Source organism: Sceloporus occidentalis, unplaced genomic scaffold (assembly GCF_023333645.1).
Source record: "Sceloporus occidentalis isolate IW3139 unplaced genomic scaffold, rSceOcc1.0.p SCAF_2, whole genome shotgun sequence".
NCBI classification, from domain to species: domain Eukaryota; kingdom Metazoa; phylum Chordata; class Lepidosauria; order Squamata; family Phrynosomatidae; genus Sceloporus; species Sceloporus occidentalis.
In genome coordinates this window covers 156500506-156523231 of record NW_028316982.1, presented here as the reverse complement: position 1 = coordinate 156523231, position 22726 = coordinate 156500506, and the positions used below count along the sequence as shown (strand labels likewise).

Below are 22726 nucleotides of genomic sequence, written 5' to 3'. Positions count from 1 at the left end.
AACAATGAAAAACATATTAATATTTTTATGTTTCTTTATTTAATACTGGTTAATTCTATTTCTGGGCAGGTTAACAATTCAGTTTAAAGTCATACTTACACTTAAAACTTAATTTTAAATAAAAATTGAAAGCTAGTTTCACCCTTTACAAAGTAAAAATAACATACTAATACCTCTATAGAAGCGACCGCTGCTTCTTATGTTCTTAATTCTGAAGCTGATCTGTCACCTAATTCTAGGTAATATAAAGGACTCCTGCAGCTCTTTAAAGCAGGAATCAACCATAGCTTTCCATTTTTCTTCTGAAGAATTCACTGCCTTCCATTTCTCTTAACACTATGATGAGTAAAAAAACTGAGCTCTTAAGCATCTGAAAGTGGCCAGAAGGAATAATTTCAAATAGTGCTTACTTAATCACAAAACTTACTGAATACTACACTTGTTTTATAACATAGGGGTGAATGGGTAAAATAAAGATTTTCCAATTGCTTTGAAGGCAGGAGGTTTAGATGATGCACACTTCGAAAGTGGCGGGAAACTGGACCGAGGCTGCACTTTGGGGCTAAAAACAGGAGCAAAAGAAGTTGGGATAATCTGACTCAAGATGGAAAATGTGCATCTTTGTGTCTGCATATAAACATCCCAATGCAAGTGCGGGGCTGGAGCAAAGCAAAGAAATGAAAGTGCAACAACGCCAATGGATGCAATTACAATATACACAAACCAGAATACCCAACAGGGAGGAATAGAGTGAAGGAGGGCATCTGGGCAGATGTGGGAGGCACTTGGTTGCAGGCAGTGTGTTTGCACAACAGTGTGTATGTATGGTGGGGACGCAACAAAAAAAAATTATCCAGTGGCGCTGCTTGATGTTACATCAGGAAGTCAAGCCATGCGTATTCAACTCGCCTTGGGAGAGGATTTTGTGGACAGCGGGGTTTGCACCTGCTTTTGGAAAAAGCATGATTGAGCTGCTTTTTCCTGCCCATCTGTTCTGCCCCATAAGCAATAGCTCTTTTTTTAAAAAAATGTTACTGTTGATGTGCAAGCTTCTGAAATTTAATGCAACTCTTTCAAGGCAAATGCTGCCAACCCTCCTAGGTATGAGTGACTGACAGGTTAAGAAAAATACAACCATGATCTAATTCTGCCTGTGTCTACATGGTTCATTAAAGACAGTAAAAACTACTGACGCTTCTTCTATTGTGGGTAATTTTTATTGATTTATTTTTCATTCATACTTAGCAACAGCAAGCATGGTGGTTTCCTAGGCAAGTCTGCTACTCACTGCTGCCCAGCAAAACAGGAGTGAAAGGAATTCATTAGCTTCCTTTCTGATGTTGGTGCATGGTGCCACAGACAGCACCACATAAGCGCACAGGTGCTGAGTGGATAGCCCTGCTGACTCCTAAGGCAATTATACACTTGTCCCAATTAGTGCTGGCAGCAGTATCCCTACCTCTCAGGGTCAAAAAAGAAGAAGAGGAAAGAATCACCTTGCCCTGGTTGCTTCAAATTACCCTGCCTTGGTTGCCAGTAAACATATCCAGGGGTAACCATGTTGGCCATATAGCAAACAAATCCACCAAATAGTGAAACCTTCATTGAGCCAAACAAAATGCACATTTTGTATAATGCACAATGTGTAATGTGTATAATGTGTGTTTTGGGTGCCCCAATAAAGGTATCACTGTTTGGTGGATTTCGGATGATGCTGTACTTTGCTTGCTAGTGGTTTCACCCAGCTAACTGTTGCTGTTTGTACTAATTCAAGACCTTTATGAATCTATACTTCCTAGATTACAGCCCACTGAGGGTGCTATCCTCAAATGTACAAGCTTAGAGCTACAAGGCAGTAAAGGAAGCTACTATAAGCGCTCAAGGAAAAGAAGTTGAAACTCTTCTTTACTCTGTGCCAAGCATTTGAGATACACAGGTATATTTCCTTTGATGATGGGGAAATACAGCTGATCAACAAAACACTCACACTACCATCATACACTAGACACTGAACACTTTCACAACTGGGCAATATGATCATCAGTCCTTACTTTACTTGCATTCAAGTGATGTAAACTTCATGACACACCAATTAATCATAGCTTTTGTCATAGAGGTCTTAACTACTTTGTCATAATACCCATGATTCAAAAGAGGGAAATACTATAACTACATCTTTCACTTGCCTCTTCTATCATCTATGTTTCAGAATAGATACATGCTTGCTATGCTGCTTCCTAGCACTTAAGCTGACTGCAATTTTCATCTCGAATGTGGACCCTCTCAGACTGTATAGATTTACACTGGGGTATCAAGAGCAGCTTTTTATACAATTGCTCATAATGAAAGAATGTGCTGAACTCTGCTGACCGCTCAAATGATGCAAACGATAAAAGCCTCAGGACAGCTACCCAATGAGAAAATGCTAAACCAGTCACTGGCATTTATTTCAATGGAATCGAGATTCCCCACTAGGTTTTTATAATAAAGAATGTAAATCACTCACATGGGTGGGGAAGAAAAGCACTATCCTAACTTACTAATCACAGAGCAATCCTGTAGGTCACAATTTCTGCTAATAATGAGAAGCATACAATAGAGAGAGAGAGAGAGAGAGGGAGAGAAAGAGAGGGGGGAGGTTTCATTCAGAACTATATTAAACACTGAAGGTGTTTATCGGATTAAAAACACAAAGTATGAGACACAAAATTATCTGCCAATTTAACGAACCAAGATCGCTTAAGTTTTCAAAAGCACCATCCATTCCTTTCATTATAATATAGGGGAAAAAAAAACACTTTTTAAAAATGCTGACTGTTTACCATGTAGGAAACAGACGGTCCCTACTAAATCCAATCCAAGATGTTGACAGATTAACACCCACCTCTGGAAAACACAGCATTTTGAAGTACAGCGTATATGTAAAGAAATCACTACAAAAACAGTCAGTGTGACGGTTTTTAAAGCACAACAAAATATATATCAATACAGCGGGCCCTCCACATTTGTGGCTTTCACTTTTACAGCTTTGATTATTTGTGGTTTTGATTAATCTGTTCTCTAGGAATCTCTAGGTCCTCCAGCGCAACTCCGCCAGAAGGTGACCATAGAGTTGCGCTGGAGAACCTAGAAATGCCTAGAGAAACCACCTCTCTAGGCATTTGTAGGTCCTCCAGCATGATTCTATGATCAACGTCTGGCAGATATTGACCACAGAGTTGCACCGGAGGACCTGGAGATTCCTAGAGAGGTGTTTGTGCTTTTCCCACATTCACAGGAGGTCCTTCACACCTAAACCCAGCAAATGCGGAGGGACCACTGTATACACATATATATGTGTCACACACACATACACACATATATGTATCTCAAGAGCATATATGCAGACACGTCAGTACCAAAACAGCCAGTGAGTAGGGTTTGTGTTGTTTTTAGCCTGCCAGCGTAACCGTTTTCCACACCTACACATTCATGTATCTGGAGCACATAATTTATCATAACTACTCAAACTACAGTCCAAAGATCTTTGAATTATCCTCTAATTTTTTTAACCCCTCCCCCTCAAAGTAAATTCAATGGGAAAGATATACCTCCTGAGCATCTCCCAGGAAGAAAAGGGAGCACAGCCCTCCCCTTCCACTTTGCAACACACTTAAGGGAGGCTACAAGGGCACCAACGCTGCCGGGCGTCTATTTCCCCAGAAACAGGTTAGGGTTGAAGAGCAGAGGTTAAAAGGTGACCACGGGCCCTGAGACGCAGGCCAAAATAAAGCTGCTTTGGGCCACTTTGGAGGCATGCTGTTTAAATGACACACACATCTTAAGAGGCCAGAAGCTGCACCAAAGCTGCATCCAGTCCTTAGGACTGGAGTGTGGCTTTGGCGTGGCTTCTGGCCTCTTAGGACTCATGCATCATTTAAACAGCATACCGCTAACATGACCCGAAACAGCTTTATTTTGGCCTGTCTGTTTGGGCCCCATGGAGATGTCATATTGAGGAGGGAGCAAGCTTGTTTTCTGCTTCTCCAGAGACTAGGACCCGGATCAATGGATGAAAGCTCCAGGAGAAGAGATGCCACCTCAACATTAGGAGGAACCTCCTGACAGTAAGGGCTGGACAGTGAAATAGCTGCCACAGTGGAGTCTCTTTCCTTGGAGGTCTTTAAACAGAGGCTGGATGGCCATCTGTCAGTGGGATGCTTTGATTGAGAGTTCCTGCATGGCAGAAGGGGGTTGGACTGGAGGGCCCTTGCAGTCTCTTCCAACTCTACGACTCCATGATTGTCCGCTAGATATATAGCTCTGGGGCCACAACAACAACAACAACAAAACTACAATTCCCAGGATTCCCTAGCACCGAAGCCACCAAGGAACAGGCTGGAAAAATAATAACGTGGTTTGGGGCAGCTTTAACTCTTTGTCTGGCTCAAGGAATTCTGGGAGCTGGGAGTATGTTGTGGGGCCCAGAGCGGCAGCAGCAGCAGCAACAACAACAAACTACAACTCCCAGAATCCCATTGCTTTGAGCCAGGGCAGTTAACGGCTCTTTAACGGCCGCCGGGCGCTCGCGGAAGGGACCACGTGGGTGGCTGGGGGGGGCGCGTGAGGACATTGTGGGGGGGAATCCCCAGCCAAGCGAGAGAGCGCGCGCGTGAGGACTGGACTGGGAGGGGGGAATCCCCAGTTGGGGAGGCGCGCGCTCTCTCTCTGGCTGACAGGGCCGAGCAGGCCGGGCAGCATGGGCACCGGCGCGCGCGAGGGTTGCCGCCCGGCTGGCGGCGGCTGAGCAGCACGCGCGCACCCGAACCCTCCTCTGTAGTCACCTCGGCCTGTTTGCGGACCACATTGTCTGGGTTGAGGAGGTTGCCGAGGAGGAGGTAGAACTGCTGCTGCTCCTGCTCCGCTGCCACTGCTGCCGCCATGGCCGCCAAAGAGAGAGAGAGAGAGAGGCCAGCCGGGCAGGGAGGGGGGAGGAGGAGGAGGAGGAGGAGGCGGGACTCCCAGGCCGCGCACCGCCGCCTCGCTCTCACCCTCCCAGCAAGACTGACACCCTCCTCCTCCTCCCGCAGACGCCGGCCTCCGCCGCTCCCATTGGCTGCCCGCGGAAAGGCTGCTGCTCCCTCATTGGCTGTCGCCGCCCCGTCTTTGTGATTGGGCGGGAGGCCCCCATTGTGAAGTCACTTCCCATCACCCCCCCACCGCCCTTCTCACTCCTGTGGTCACAAGGCGGGACCAAGGGGCGGGGCTGAGGCTCCATTGGAGGGCGGGCTCTTCCTGACTGGGAGGGAGAGGGAGAGAAAACGCGGGAGATTGTAAGGCGACTCTCTCGCTGGCGCTCAAGTGGGTCAGGGCGCGCATGCGCAGTGTGGCTGCGTTCCTCCCTCATGCAGGAGGCGGTGATAAATAAGCCCCTGAACGGCCCCTTTTTCTCAGTCGCCCTGAGGGAGCTCTGGGCCCAGGAGTGACCCAGTTACTCTGAGAAGGAGGGAGCTGGAGCACAAGGCTATTGGTCACCTTGGCTGCATCCACAGGGCATGAATTAATCCGGTTTGGGACCTGCCTTTTAACTGGCATGGCTCCGTGCTATGGAATTCCCAGAATTCCATAGCACGGAGCCATGACAGTTTTTTTAATAAATGTGGACACAACCTTTGTCACAACCACACTATTTCCTACTTGAACTAACTATGGTGAAGAAAAAAGATAATAGAAACAATTAGGGAACTGATTAAATAAATAATTTTGTTATCCTCTCATGTTGTTATTGTTATGTGCCTTCAAGTCTTTCCCATCTTATGCATCTTCCATCTTGGCAATATTGGTTCACATGAGGTTTGCCCTTGCCTTCCCCTGAGGCTGAGAGAGTGTGACTCATCCAAGGCCACCCAGTGGGTTTCCACAGCCGAGTCGGGGAGTAAACCCTGGTTTCTAGAGTCAAAGTCCAGCATTCAAACCACTGTGCCACACTGACTATATTCTCTCATAGAATATACACTCATCCCTCCATATTTGTGGCTTTGACTTTTGTGGATTTGATTATTTACAGATTTGATTCATACGTTCTCTCTAGGAATAGCTAGGTCCTCCAGTGCAACTCTATGGTCAACTTTAATTAAACGTTGCACTGAAAGACCTAGTGATTCCTAGGGAGAATACTCTACTAGGCGTTTGTAGCTTCTTCAGTGCACTTCTATGGTCAGTGTCTGTCGGATGTTGACCACAGAGTTGCCCTGGAGGACTTAGAGGTTCCTAGAGAGGTGTCCTCTCAGGTAAAAACATGGTGTTTTTGTTATTTGCGTTTTTCCCACATTCACGGGGGTCCTGTGCCCCTAACCCTAGCGAATACGGAGGGACAAGTGTACTAATGAGAGCTCCGGAATATATTAATGAATATATATTAATGATAATATAATTAATATAATGACAATATACAGCTTCAGCCCTTCACTTATGGAACTGGAATGATGTATTTCCCTCAAAAGATCACAATCCTTGATAATATGCTTAAGGACAATCTATATACCATCAGCCAAAGCGGCTGCAAATGCCCTTACAGATAAAAAGTGTTGAGTAAGAACTACGTTTGTAAGAACTACAAATGCATGTAAGGAAACTTGGTGTCTTACACTCAGGGGACAGGACAAAAATCACTGAATAATATCACCCAGCTGATCATTCTGCATCAAGGAGACAGGTATAAAGTAAAAGACATGCTGAAGCCAGTGACTGCTGTGGCTTCACTTTCATTCTGTGTTTTAGGGGTCTTTCCTACTGAACAACAATGGCACTGTGATTCCACTTTAACTGCCATGGCAACATCTTATGGGATTCTAGGATTTGCATTCAAGCGAGGGGAATTTGGGATTCTCAGTCAGAGAGTTTTGCTCTGTCCAAAAACTACAGGCCCCAGGATCCCATAGGATTCAGCCGTGGCAATCAAATCATAGTACTGTACTGGAATCATAGTACTGTTCTGTAATGGTGCAGAGTGAAAATGTCCTGTCTTTTAATGTTAAGGAACTATCCAGGGTGCTAGATCTCATTGTGGGATGGGTTTCATTACCTTGGATAGCTCCTTTACAATTTATATTAAAGACTGGAACTGCTTCACTGCCCCATTGACATGGGAACCACTAACTCCCATATCTGGCTTGCTGTGTCTACTGTGGAGTAAGTCCATGAAAATGTTACTTTTCAGACCCATTTTTCATTCTCTTGTTTGGTTGCCATTTTCCATATCATTTCAAAAATAATTTTCAAAAGTTTTTTTGGGTAATTTTTTCTTCAAAAGGCCATTTTACATATGAGTAAAACAATAAATGTGACATTCTGATTCATGTTTAAGAAAGTATTAAAGGCTTTCCCAAGAAAAAAGGCCAAAAAAAAAAAAGATTAATGGGACTTCACCATATTGCTACTTTTGTCTTCTTTAGTAAAATGATACAAAATTTTATTTTAGGAGCAGCATGAGTTTAGGATGCGTAAACATATGTTGACTGAGGTGTTTATCGCACGTGAGACTGGAGCTCTAAACTGAAGCGCTTCCGTATCAGAGTCACTTTGAATCCAATGCAGTTCACGTGATGAACTATCACACGTGATGAACAAAATTGTGGTAATTACAGGGTCAAAGCGGAGTGAGTGCACATTGTATTACCATGCCAGTACATACCATGTGGATTCAATGATTTGAATCAGCACCCTTGCACAATTCTCAGTGGAGGTCTGAACACATCGCGACATTTTACGCTTCCGGGGTGAAGAAGGGGGCCACTTCCTGATTCCGGTTTCACGTGAATGCTAGCCTCATGTGAATGACAGCTTCATGTTTCCTCTTCCTTTCTATTTTATCCCCCCTGAAACATACAAATGTGCCATCCTTCCTAGCCCCCCAAACCCTGCCAGCATCATCCAAATGTGCCCTCCTTGACAGTTCTCCATTCCTCCCCGAAACATCCAGCACTCTTTCAATGAGGTCTGGAGTCCATTTTTGCATTCAAACCAGCACCCACTGCCCACCCTCAGCTCTGTCCATGTTAAAACGTGAATACATTCATTCCCCAGTAGCTCTCTGCCCTTTCCCCAGTGGCATTTCCCCCTTGGCAGCAATGGAAGCAGATGGAGTACCAGATTCAAATGGAACAAAATTGCAGCGCTGCATCATGGGAAATGTGGGACCTTGGAGGTTTGGGGGGGGGTGTACCAGGATGGAAGCAAAGTTGCATTCCACACCAGACCAATTCAGAGTGAAACTGAAGTGAGCTTAGAAACAATTTTTGTGAATTTGCTTGTTACCAAATTCACCAAAATGAGGAGTCACTTTGGATTGATTGCAGAATTGCCTCGGAACGACCCCCCCCCATAGAATGCAATCACGTGTGATAATACATCACATTATCATGTGAATTCGCATTGTTGGACCTGCAGTCACGTCGGAACAGAGCTGCAAAAACCACTGTGTGAGCAACACCTATGTGATCTAGGTCTCAAAAGCACATGCTTTTTCAAATGAATTTTTAAAACAAGGGTATGCTTTGAAGCTCTCTTGCCTGTGAGAGTGGTGGGAACAAGCAAGATTTTCCCTAAATATTTTGATACCTATGTTGGCCTCTACAGGAAGATTTGGCCCTTCAGGTAACCTTCAAATGGACTCAAAATGCATGGACCCAAGATGTATGGAGCTATATTAAATCATGAGCAACACCTTGAAGTGTGCCTAGAAACTTACTAATAATCAGTGAAGTTGATGTAACTGTTTCTGATAAACTGTTTGGCTGCAGCATTTTGAACCCACTGAAATTTCTGAATGCCTTTCAAAGGTAGCCCTGGCAATAATTCAGATTTTATATAAATTCAACTTAGATAATGAGGAAACAAAAACAGTTAAAGGTTTCCCATATCTTGGATCAGATAATGATCAGAATGGAGAGTGCAGTCAAGACATCAGAAGAAGATTAGGACTTGAAAGGGCAGCTATGAAAGACCAAGGCAAAATCCTAAAGTGTAAAGATATACAGCTGAACACTAATTATCCAAGACATGGTATTCCCACTTCCCATGTATGGTTGTGAGAGCTTGACAGTGAAGAAGGCAGATAGGATGAAAATTAATTCACTTGAGATGTGGTGCTGAAGAAGAGTGCTGAAAATACTGTGGATGGCCAAAAAGACAAACAATTTGGTCCTAGGACAAATCAAGACTGAACTCTCCCTGGAAGCCAGTATGACTAAACTGAGGCTGTTGTACTTTGACCACATCATGAGAAGGCATGGCTGATAAGAAAATACAATGATGCTGGGGACATGGGCCTGACCCTACAATACCTGAGCAGAGAGGGAGAGGATGGGGGGGGGGGGGGGGCTTGCAGAGATCCCATTCCCAGGGTTGTCATAAATTGGGGATAATTCAAAGGCAACTAACAACAACATCAAAAAGTGTAAATATGGCAAGATTAGACATTACCAGGAACTGAAGAAGCTTCAACTGTGCAAATGTATTTCTGGCCACAGCAGAATCCTGAGTCTCCAAACAGAATCCATGAATGCATCCAAACTGTGAACCTGAGTCACTGTTCTCTTATCTGCCTTTGAGCTGACCAAGAGGATCTAGTTTTGTCTAGATTAAGCTTGAATGTTTTTGGCTTCATCTGTTTTGTTACTTTGTTAATAATAATATTTATTTTTAACCCGCCTCTCCCTTTGGATCGAAGCGGGTTCCAAAAAATAATAAAAATACAATTACAAATACGATAAATCATAAAAATCCACAATACCCAACCCATACCAAGATAAAATAACCCCCGAATTATAAATTATAAAAAGCATTCAAAATACAATTACAAGTTAAAATTGACTAATATGTTAAAAGGATAGGCAGATGATAGGATAGCTATGGGTGAAGGGGCAGTCACTATTATTATTATTATTATTATTATTATTATTATTAACACAAAACAGAATTGAGTGTTATCCACATATTGGTGGTACCATAGCTCTAAATTCCAAGCTATCTCTTCCAATGATTTTATGTATATGTTAAATTGAAAGGGAGAGAGGAGAAATCGCCAAGGATCTCCATGTGCTAACTGTCATAATGTTGGACAGGAAGACAGGAATCTCTGAACACCACCTTTTTGTTTCTCTCCCTAGCAACAGTGCCCCACATATCCATTACAGAGAGACAGCCTAGAAGGATATCACAATTGATGATATTGAAAATCATTGAGGAAAATCACTACAGAACTAAGAAGGATTTGTTTCTTTCCATAGATCACTCATTAAGGCAACAGCAGTCATCTCTTTTCTGTAAACATGCCTGAAAGCAGATTAAGCTAGATCTAGATAAGGAGTCTTATTCAGGAATCCCTGAAGCTGAGGTGCTGCCACATACATACCTTGCCGAGGAAAGGAGTATTGGAGATTGGATGGTATTTATCAAATATTAAACTGTTCAGGGAAAGTTTTCTCAGCAAAGGTTTTACCACTGCCTCTTTTAGGTATAACACTGAAGATAGCTGTTTACCATTCCTTTAATGTACTTGGCCATTTCCCCAGCTGCTTTTTTGATAAGTCAGAAAGGGTTCTGTTTGAGCAGGCTCAGCAGATGTATCTTTGGCAGGAGAATGTCCAAGAATAATGGGTTCTTTTTTATCTATATGACCTGAAAATCTGCATAGGATCCTTGTAGAGATGAGAGAAACTATAGTCCAGCATATATTATATCCAGTCCATATTCTCAGGCTATATATCCTAGACCATAGTTTCTCTCATCTCTACAAGGATTCTCAGGACATATAGATCAAAAAGTATCCATTATTCTTGGACAAGCTGCAACCAAAAGTGCATCTGCTGAGCCTGTGTTAGACACAACTGTTTAGTGGCCTACATGATTTGAAAATGTAATAGGCACTTGATAATTTGGGATAGTGTTGCTGGATAACTGCATTTACTATGGTGGCAGAAAACAATTTGCTGCCAGCACCATCAGAAAGCATGGCTCCAAATGGTCCAGTGCTATTTGAAGTGAAATCTGCTGACTTGTACCAGTCAGCTGCAGACTAATGGCACTGGTCCATGGCAGGTTTCCAGGAAGTTATGTGAATATGAGCCAACTTGGTGTAGTGGATTGAGTGTTGGACTACATCCCTCTGGACAAGGTTTAATCCATGCTTGACCGTGAAATCTACTGGGTAACTTTAGAGGAGTAACATACTCTCAGTCTCAGGGGAAGGAAATGACAAACCTTCTCTGAACAAATCTTGCCAAGAAAACCCCATGATAGGTTGGCCTTAGGGTCAAGTCAGAAATGCCTTGAAGGTACACAACAACAACATCATATGTGAATATGATGTTAATACAGTATGAATGTGGTATTGGCCCTGGAGAAAGTACATTTTCTGCCATGGGCATCTGCCTTCAGATACACACACAGATCAGGCAAACTGTAAGAGAGGGCACCTGATGGGATAGAAGGGATCACAACAGAGTAATGCAGCTCTGCTCCTCCTATCTTCCCTGTTCATACATGAAGAATCATCAGGCAGAGCTGAGAGAGATTATCCTGTCCCCATTTCATCCAGCCAGGGATCTGTAATACAGGCCAGGTTATCACGCTAATCCAGGATCTGGTCCTGCATGACGGTTGCTCTGTATTTCACCACCCTAACATTCAGCATTCATTGTATTTGGCAGAAAAACTCTTCTCCCACACTTTCCCATAAATTTGACATTTGCCCATGAACCATTAGCTATTTATGTGCTTCTGCCAATGGATCCTTTTCTCTATAATTCAGGGGTGGGAAATACTGTAGGTAGCCTTCCACATGTTGTTGGACTGCTGCTTCCATCATTTCTTCCTCACGTTTAGCTATGATGGCTAAGGGAGTTGCAGTCCAACATCTATATGGCTGCATGATTCTGATCCTTGTTTTAGAGATTTCAGTTGTTCAGCATTACAGATACATTGTTGGAATTGTAAAAATGCTACATTGGTCACATCTTTTCAACTAAGGCCTGATACAGACTGGTGCTATGTGCCAGCCTGGGGCTGATTTTAGGGTTTGGGAGAGTGGAGTGTCTGCACGCTCCTGAACCCTACCATGTTGTCTGGGTGCAATTTTGGCACACACACATTCACACCAATGACATGCCTCATGCATCGCATCCAAACTGTGGCACACAAAGGACACCACCTTTCAGTGCTACTGAAGGGTGCTAATGGTGGCTTGGCAATGGCCGAGTAAGGAGCTGTGTTTCATGGCTCCTTTTCCTGGGTGCAACATTGCTGTGACATGCGGTCACCACTGCTACAATCAGCAAGAGAAAGGGAAGGCGTCTCACTGCCATTTTCTGCTTGTCTGTATCCCCCCTTAGTAAAAAGAGAGAATTTTAACTACCTGTGGCTTTCTGGCAAAGATCAATTTAATTTACACAAAAAATAATGCTAAAGCTCAAGTAATATTGGCTGAAAAATAAAAATAAAATACTGTATGTTAAAAAAAACACCTTTAGAAATGTCATGTTGATTGATCTGTATTCCAGGGTATCCTGTACTTCAAATGAACATCAGAAGTTTCCAAAGGTCTGATCTGGATGGATGGGGGAAGGCATTCTTTACCATACCATGTAACATCCTTGACTTTTCTCAGTGATTGTTAAAGCAAGCTTTACAAACAAGAAGGTAATGCTTTGCAACAGACATGTAGCACCCTACATTAAAAGTCATCTAGCACATGAGAACTGTAATTCTCACAACCAGTTATACATGCTGTGGAGAATACTTCAGAGAACTTTTACTGGTGATGGAGAAATTGTCAAATGATTTCAGCACTCTTTAATGGATAAAAGGCATAGATTTATTGTTTTCCTACATTTTTTACCGTTTCCATAAGAGTCTCTGTGAAAGAACCCCATCAAAGGGATTTTCTTGACTTATTTTAAGAGTACAAGCTTGCTCCATGTACTGTTTTCTTAGTGATCAACACAGACTTTGCAAATAAAGTACATATGCAGATGTTCTTGACAAAAATTGATAGCTGGAATGGAGGCTGAAACAGCTTGCAATATATGGTCAGGACAGGCAAAAAAGCCATACAAATATTTATCTTCTACAGTCCCTAACCTTTGAGCACACTTGTAGTCCAAAATTTTGGGAGGGTGATGGACATACACCCCTGATGTGCATGGCACAGGATAGAAAATACCATGCCAAACAATTTCTACCAAGAACCTGTTGGAAATAACATCTGTCTTTTTAACGATTAAATTATGATACTTCTGCCACATGTCATAATTTGACAGGTTCTTTTTATGCAGAAACATTGTCTTTGAGTCTCAGGCGTTCCATCTAATGTAGTCAAGCACAGCAATTGAGAGGCTAATATGTTTCATACATTACAGTTTTCACATCCTTCTGACCAGGATGAAAGTGCTCTTTACACCTTCAGATCTAGATTTCACTGCAACAGGATAAAATGCACTGTTGCTACTTATGATACCAAGTGACAGCACGTTATTAAAAATATGCTGCCTGTCATGAATTCTATTGGTCTTAACTGTGTTGTGCAGATGAGAGATTGTGTAATTCCATCCCTCCCTCTTCTTGGTAATTATCATGTAAAATTGTGTCTCCTTCAGACTCTTACCTTATCTGAGCAGCCTGTAGAGTAATGGTTCTAGTCTTTGATCTTCCAGAAGTTTACATGTCTGCCTCCCAAAATCTTTAGACAGCATGACCAATGGTCAGGGAATCTGGGAGCTGATATACAAAACATCTGAAAGACCAAAAGCTGAGAACCACAGCTGAACAGTTTGTCCTAATATGAATCCCTCAGACACGTATTTGTTGAAGCTAAATTTTATCTTTATTGTTTTTAGATTTCTACTAAACTTTTGGACCTGAACATCTAAAATTCCAGATATAATCAGGATCTTTCCAAATATATAAGATCTGTTAGCGTGGCTGCGCGAGCCGCATTGTGCCCCACCGAAGCTGGATGGCCACCTGAGAAGCAAAACAAAGCTCTGTGCAGGCTGGAGAATTCCTTCTCTCCACCAGACGCAGGCAAATGAGACAACAGGCAGTTATCTCTCAAGGAGGTAGTTTACTTTTTGTTCCTCTGTATACAAGCTTGTCCCGACAGACAAAGCTGCTTGCAATAAACCAGACTCCACAACACCCACGCTGTACATTGAGACTCCTTCCTTATATACATGTGCATCTCCCATGTACTTTGCCCAGCCTCTTCCTGGTGTGTACCCTCTATACAGTTTCCCCATGCAGGGTGACTTTGCAATTTTCTGCCTATCATGATGTCACCTCCTGTGACTCAGCACAGCCCAAATGTCAACTCATCATGGCAGCTTGGTGACTCCAGGTAACCTTGTCACCTTTCACCTACATCTGGACATTTTCCCAGGATCCACTTCTCAACAAGATCATATCATATTATGCTCATGCATGGCCTACATGTTGATTCTTGAGAGCAGTTTCTAAATATAGATGCACACATCCTTCTCTGTTAAAAGAAACAAAACTGTAGTCAAGGCCAGCCCATTTTGCTGGGCTACAGCTGAGGCCTGCCTAAGAGATACTGGTATTGTTTTCACTTGAAGACCAGATGAACTCTGTGCCCAATCAGTGAGTCTAAGTATGCACCACACCTTTTCATGGAGGAGTGGTTGGACAATTCACTGTATAGTTAAACAGGTGATCTGTACTGTGGACTTTTCAGAAGTGCAGCTGAATTACAGCTGGCTCTGAAGAAAGAACAAAACAAAATTAAACAGTTTAGACAGAACAAATTACAGAATGTAGTAATATGAGAAAAGAAAGGAGTGTTGTGTCAGCAGACAGATTATTTAGCCTGTGCAAGCTATACTCCAAGCCAGAACGGTATAGTGATCTGAATGTTGGTATAGGGACATTGCGAGCCCAGGGTTATATTCCCTCCTTGACCATAGAAACCCACTAGGTGACCTTGGGCGAGTCATGCTTTCTCACCCTCAAAAAAGGCAAAGGCAGACTCCTTCTGAACAAATTCTGCCAAGGATCCCTGTTAACAGATTTGCCTTAGGGTCACCATAAGTCAGAAATGACTTGAAGGCACACAACAACAAAGCTATACTGGAGAGAATATATTCTTTTAGGTTTATTGCCATTTATTGTATATCCTGATTCTTAGAAATAACTGGCAAGTGTGGTCTGATTCAGGTACTTCTCACTTGGAATTATTTGGAACCTGGTTTTGGATGGACTGTCTTAGCTTCTGCTCATTTAAAGAAGAAAAGGACAGTATCTCCTGAGATCTTTTCTGTCAGGGTGGCTTGGTGTGCTATATTTTGTCAATTGCAATATGGTTATGCAAAGATAATGCTAATTCAGATCTGAAGAATGCAAGACAGCTGTTTTAATGGAAGAAATGGATTGAATGTCTGATTCACACTTTGGACCAGTTGAATTTTTACCATTTTCAGTACTGCAGTCTACTTACCAGTCAGCCACAGGTGCTCTGTGGCAGTATTTACAATTGCAACACTTGTCACTGTCTGTGTATATGGATCAACAATTCTAAATGCCTCAGCTACCCCTGCTGTATTGGAAACATCAATCATATATGCAGGGAAATAGGGAACCAACAAGTCCAGTGTATAAATGTTGGTAGAAAAGCACTAAACGTGATCTTAATGAAGTCAGAAGTGAGTGAAATAAAGAGTTTCATTGTTCTGTGCAAATTAGCCAATGGAAAATTGCCCTAGCTTCAGTTTTGAAAATCAATTTAATTCTAGCAAATATTGATGTATTGGGTACATTGGACACAATACCCTATTTAGAAAGAAATAGTCCAGTTCAACAGAATGCTGGCAATGTAATACAGAATATGTTTCTTTGGGTTGTACAATATGGTAATGTTCAGTGGTTACTCCTTTTTTTGTTGGATGTCATACAATGTATTAATTTTGCATTGGAAAAAATTGTACATGCATGTGTTCTTTTAAATTATATTCCTGTAATGTGGAATTTAATTAAGGGCCAATATTGTTGGCTCCTGTGTGTTTTTCCCATTGCAAAAAGACGTATCATTGTTCTTTGGTTTGCATAATACGAACATTTACTAATGAGTTGCCCTTTCATGGATGCTGTGTAACTCCATGAGAGCAAAGTTATGTTGCATTTCTTCAACATAGGATCTTGGCCAATGATACTGGTAATCTTGTTATCCCAAAAATAACATATTGCACATAATGTCAAAGGCTGAGACTCTGTTCAGCAAATGCACAGCATAAATTCTGCTGGAGTTATCCTGGACCACATAGCATTGGACAAGTGATCATTCAGTGTGGGCATTGCCTCATACTCACTTTTTGCAAAATAGTTATACCACTGTAGCATTGCCTGTACAACTCTGGTAGGATAACATCTTTACACAGCCTTCTAGAAAGTGTAACTGCATGCATAATGGTATTTACCCCAACAAAAGCCCACTAACAGAATTCCAGGAATTACTTGTAAGGAGTCTCTTCCACGCTCTGAGCAATAGTGATCTAGCTTTACATTTAGGAGTATGGAAACGTAAATGCAATTGAACACAAGACTGGACCGAATGTCAACAAATAAATAAAAACAAATACACATTGTGCTCAGTAGCTCATGGGTGAATAAACTTACTGCTCTTACTTGAAGACTGGACTCTGTGTGGATTCTTGTAAGATTGGATTCCAACAGCAGACATCACATGGTGTCAGAAGTAAAACCTTCCTGTACTGCAACTTGGACTTTGTATATTTCACAGGAAGAGTGCATTAAGATATGGATTCACTTCGGCCTCCCCCTCCTCTAAATATGGAAGGTAACATGGCTCAGAATTGGAGAAAATGGGAACAGGCTTTTCAGTTATATATTACTGCTGCAGGACTTGACAATGTAGCAAAGAAGCGGCAGATAGCTATCCTGCTGCATTGTGTGGGAGAAGAAGGAATTTCTGTGTATAACACCTTTGTTTTTGCTGAAGAGAATCCAAAAGACATTTCAGAGGTTCTGGAACAGTTTAGAACCTATTTCTTGCCTAGAAAGAATGTTGTTTTTGAAAGATTTTGTTTCTGGAACCATATACAGAGTCCTGGAGTGAGAAATGAACAATTTATTGCTGAGCTTAAATTGAAAGCAGCCAGTTGTGAATTTGGAACTGCAATTAATGACATGATAAGAGATCAAGTTGTTTTTAGCATAAAGGAAGAAAGACTGAAAGAAAAGCTTTTGAAAGAAACAGACCTTACACTTGAGAAGGCTGTGGAAATATGCCGTGTTGATGAGATAACGAGAGCACAGCTGACAACTATGACAACAGCTTTTGAAGGAGTGTGTGAATTACAGGAGGCTCATGGAGATATCAGAGGGACTGCAAACGGAGATAATGAAGAAATTGCAACTCAAGCTTTGGGAGTAAAAGACTTAAGAACTAGAGACAAATGGAAAAGTCAGAACAGGTGTGGCTGTTGTGGCACAATTCATGAACCTCGGAGATGCTTAGCATTTGGAAAAACTTGTAATAAGTGTGGCAAGAAAAACCATTATGCCAAGTTATGCAGGACAAAAATGGCTAATCCTGAAAACAGACAAACCAGACAACATATTCATGAGTTGTGTGTAAGTAACCTATTGATAGCAGAATTAGACAAAGAACTGAACAATACAGGGTGGTATGCTGATATTTCTATAAGAGGCTATATAGTTAATTTTAAGTTAGATACTGGGGCTGAAGCAAATGTGTTACCATTCAAAATATTTTCTAGGATACCTGGTACAAAGCCACTGATTAAGAGCAATGCAGTTCTTGTAGCATATGGTGGGACAAAAATACAACCAATGGGAATGGCTGAGTTTGAATGCAATACAACAAAAGGGGTGCATAACTTATTGTTTTATGTAACAGATTGCTCTACAATTCCATTACTAGGCAGACCAGCTTGTGAGAAGTTAGAGTTAGTTCATTGGATAGATCTCATACACACAGCTGGGTCATTAACACAAGAAAAATTAGTCAGCTTGTATCCCGAGATTTTCCAAGGTTTGGGGGAGTTTCAAGGATGTCATCACATATATATTGATCCGACAGTTGCTCCTGTTGTCCAAGGATGTAGGGGAGTGCCTTTTGCAATATATGATAAATTAAAGGATACACTCAGTCAGATGGAAAATGCAGGAGTTATAACAAAAGTGATAGGACCTACAGATTGGGTGAGCAGCCTTGTTATCACAGAAAAAAAGAATGGCACTCTGCGTATATGTCTTGACCCATGAGATTTAAACAAGGCAGTTAGAAGGCAACATTATACCATCCCAACAGTTGAAGAAATCCTGAGTCAGTTAGCTGGAAAAAAATTGTTTACAATCATAGATGAAAAAGATGGTTATTGGCAGGTAAAACTGGATAAAGCATCATCCAGATTATGTACATTTAATACGCCATGGGGAAGGTATTGTTTTAATCACTTACCATTCGGGCTTAAATCTGCAAGTGAGGTTTTTCAACAAAAGAACCAAGAAACATTTGGACATATAAGAGGTGTACATATGATAGCAGATGATATGATTATAGCAGCAGAAACAGTGGAACAGCATGATGAAATTTTACACCAGGTCATGAAAACAGCACTTGCCAACAACATTAAATTTAATAAAGAAAAGATCCAGTTTAAGGTAAACTCTGTAAAATACATGGGTCACATAGTGACTGCTGAAGGAGTCAGACCAGATTCTGAGAAAGTTAAGGCTGTCCAAGAAATGAAACCGCCCGAGGATAGACAGGGGGTCCTGAGATTTTTAGGGTCAGTACAATATTTGGCAAAGTATATTCCACAAGAGGCAGAGCTGACAGCCCCATTGAGAAACCTATTAAAAAAGAATGTAGTTTTTCAGTGGATGCCAGAACATCAAAAAGCCTTTGATGCTATCAAACAAAAGTTGTGTAGCACACCTGTGCTTCAATATTTTGATGTGACAAAGCCAGTTGTAATTCAGGCAGATGCATCAAAAGATGGTTTAGGAGCATGTCTGCTTCAGGACAACAAGCCGGTGTCCTATGCCTCTAGGTCACTTAACTCAGCAGAAAAAATTTATGCACAAATAGAAAAAGAATTGCTTGCGGTTGTATATGCGGTACGAAAGTTTCATCAATATGTGTTTGGTAAAACTGTGTTAGTTCAATCTGATCACAAGCCTTTAGAGTCAATTTGTAAAAAACCAATAGGCAGTGCCCCTGCTCGATTGCAACAAATGCTTTTGCAGCTTCAAAGGTATCAACATTGTATATACCCCTGGTAAACTTATGTATCTGGCTGATACCTTGTCAAGAGCCACTGTAGATCCTCCTTGTAGTGAAGAGCATTCCATGGGAGATGAGAAAGTAATACATGAGGTGAATGCTTTAGCAATGCATCCAGACAAAGTGTGTATAATACAAGAGGCAACAAAATGTGATCCCCAGCTTAAGATGGTTCAAACATACCTAGATCAAGGATGGCCACAATATATGAGAGATGTAAGTCCGTTAGCAAAAGCTTTCTGGCCAGTTAAAGATCATGTTTGGTGCCAGGATGGAGTTCTTTTTATGGGAGAAAGAATGATTATTCCAACAAGTCAAAGACCAAATGTACTTACACAACTTCATGAGTCCCATCAAGGGATTCAAAGGACCAAAGAAAGAGCAAGGAAATTAGTGTATTGGCCTGGGATGTCAAGAGATATTGAGCTGGCTGTGGGGAGCTGTAGTGCCTGTGCATGTTTTGCTCCAAACAACCAAAAGGAACCACTCAAACCACATGATATTCCTGAAATGCCATGGGAAAAGGTGGGGATAGACATTTTTGAACAGGATAGTTGTCCATTTCTGTTGATAGTTGATTATTTTTCAAAATATCCAGAAATAATAAGTCTACCTGATAAAACTGCAAAAACAGTAATTTGTAGGCTTAAGTCTGTGTTTGCTCGCCATGGGATACCAAGAATAGTGGTGAGTGATAACATGCCATTTGCTAGTCAAGAATTTAAAACATTTGCTAAAGAGTGGGGGTTTGAACAATGCTTTAGTAGTCCAGGATATGCACAATCTAATGGTATGGCAGAACGAGCAATTCAGTCTATCAAACAGCTTATGAACAAAGTAGGGAAGGCTGGTGGGGATTTACATCTAGCATTGTTGGAATATCGCAATACACCAGTCACAGGGTTGTCATATTCGCCTGCACAAATGTTGATGGGCAGGATGTTGAGAAGTAAACTTCCCATAACAACTGGTTTATTATGCCCTAGGATTCCTATTAATGTGCATCAAGATCTACAAAGAATTCAACAAAGGCAAAAACATTTTTATGATCAAACAGCTAGACCACTTCAACCATTACAAGAGGGAGATGCAGTTTGGATGCAATCTAATGACCCCAAGGAAAGATGGCTTCCTGCCATAGTGATAGAAAGATGTAAACAACCACGGTCATACCAAATAAAGACTCTTAATGGTAGGATATATCGACGTAATAGACGCCAATTAAGAAAACGGATGTCAGAAATTATCAGTGACAGAAGTGTAACACAAGATGCATTAATCAATGGATATGGTGGGGCTCTTGAGAATAATAATGAGATGCAAACATTACCAACAACAGATAGGCAACCGACATATATAACATCATATGGTAGACCAGTGTTTAGGCCAGAGAGATATACTCCTTGAAAATGCACCTTGGTCCTAAGGTGACTCTTTATCATTTGTGTAAGTTAGGTCAATGAGAAATATTGTATTCTTTATATGTATGTTTTCTACTTATGTTTTTAAAATTCTGTATAAAGTGTATTATTTTCTAAAGTGTATAATCATTGGTTTTTTATATTTCCATGAAAAGGAGATGTGATGTAAGGTACCTTTAAGACACAGCCCTTAGTGATATCAGCTGTAGTCTATATATACTATTAAGAGGGTTGGAGAGGGATTCATTGTTCTCTCTTCCTCATCTCACTCTCCTGGGACTGGCTGTGCTCAGTAGCTCATGGGTGAATAAACTTACTGCTCTTACTTGAAGACTGGACTCTGTGTGGATTCTTGTAAGATTGGATTCCAACAGCAGACATCACAAGAGTGGTGTGAGATTTCCTTTATTTTAACCAGGGTTGCAATATTTAATAAGTGTTACCTTAATTGACATACATTTTGTTCCACATTCAGTTGTTCAGAAGATTGAACAAAAGTAATTGATTAAATTTTTATTCCATGTTTAAATTATCACAAGATTAAACCATGGCTTTTATATAATTTTTAAAAGACAAGCAACACCTCAGAGGCCATTCTCTTTGCTGAGAAGATGGGTTGCCTCTTTTGAAGAAAATGTCTCCTCCCTCCTGTCTTTTTGTCTTTTCCCATGTGTAAACATTTTATAAAAAGTTTTCTTGGTTTCACAATTCCAGAAGAATAGCTCCATTAGTGCAAGAGAGCAGAAAGGTGTGGGGAAAGGTGTGAGAAGGGGAGTATAAATAGACTTCTTGAAGGTTATTGAAGAATGAACTTTTGAGGGACTACTTAATCAGATGTCATTACAATAGAGACTGATCCTCTACTTATCATCCATTGTTTTATGTGTGCTTAGGTTCTCTGTCTCCTTAAAGTGACTAAAGTATTTGCATTAATAAGTAATCCACTATGTGTGTGTTAGAACACATTAGCCTACTATTCCAACAGACTAAGTCCTAAAAGAGTGGTGATTTTACACCTCTCTTTTGTGTCTCATTCTCACCGCAGAATATTACAATTTGGTGCCTTCAAGTCAATCCTATCACAGGGTTTTCTCAACAAGGTTTATTCCAAGGGGATTTGCCATTGTCTTCCTCTGAGGCTGAGAGAGTATAACTTGACGAAGGTCACCCAATGAGTTTCCATGGCTAAGTGGGGATTTGAAACCTGCTCTCCCAGATTCCTAGTCCAACATCAAACCACTGCAGAATGCTGGATGTCTAGAATTTGGTTGCCACAAGTTAAATGTAATGTCTGATAAGCCCTAAAACCTTTGCCCATTAAGTTCAAACCTTCTAGTCCAGGGATGGGTGAAATGAAGCCTATCAAATGTTATTTTACTGCAAATCCCATGAAAACTTCCCATAGGTTAGGACTGCTGGGAGCTACTCTCCAACATCAGGAGTTCCCACCCTTTTTCTAGCTGAATAGTTCCCAGATTATATCTTGGAATTGTGGGCCTAACTCCCACTTACCTCTTGGTTCGATTCTTGTACTGATTCCTGAAACTGGTTCAGCAAACACAGTGGTTCCCAATATGTTTGCACTGGTTTCAAGAACAGGTGCAGGAAGCGACAGCCGCGGCTTCCCTGCCATGCCTCCCTCCATCCTTCTGGCCATACTGGTAAGCGGGGGGCAGAGGAGAGGCCAGGACAGAAGGAGAGAGGCAGGCCAGGAGGACGGAGCAGGCATGGAGATATGGCCGGGAGGCTGGGGAAGCTGCTGCCAGTGGGAACCAGAGGGATTCGAATCTGATTCGAATCCACCCTGGTTCCCACTGGGCTGAACTGATTTATTTCAAATAATTTGATTCATTCCCCCAAACACCCCATTTTACCAGCATCTTTTTGACATGGGTTAAATGGGTAAAAACCATGCTCCCCCCCCTTTCCAAATCACTACAGCAATTCGATTTAAGTGGTAACCATGGTGGTTTAAACTGAATCA

The 22726-nt window shown here is 41.6% G+C and overlaps 1 protein-coding gene across 2 annotated transcripts in view; it reads right to left on the bottom strand.

Annotated features, from left to right (window-relative positions):
• LOC149319170 (importin-5) overlaps positions 1–5037 on the bottom strand; it is a 46521-nt gene extending 41484 nt beyond the window's left edge. The window contains exon 1 of one of the 2 annotated variants that reach the window (XM_089511187.1): positions 4824–5037. In XM_089511187.1, coding sequence (XP_089367313.1) covers positions 4824–4922 — 99 coding nt within the window. In that variant the 5' untranslated portion in view covers positions 4923–5037. Of the gene's footprint in view, positions 1–173; positions 273–4823 lie in introns of those variants that run through there. The other variant, XM_089511186.1, reaches the window with a different exon arrangement.
• Positions 5038–22726: the final 17689 nt, after the last annotated feature.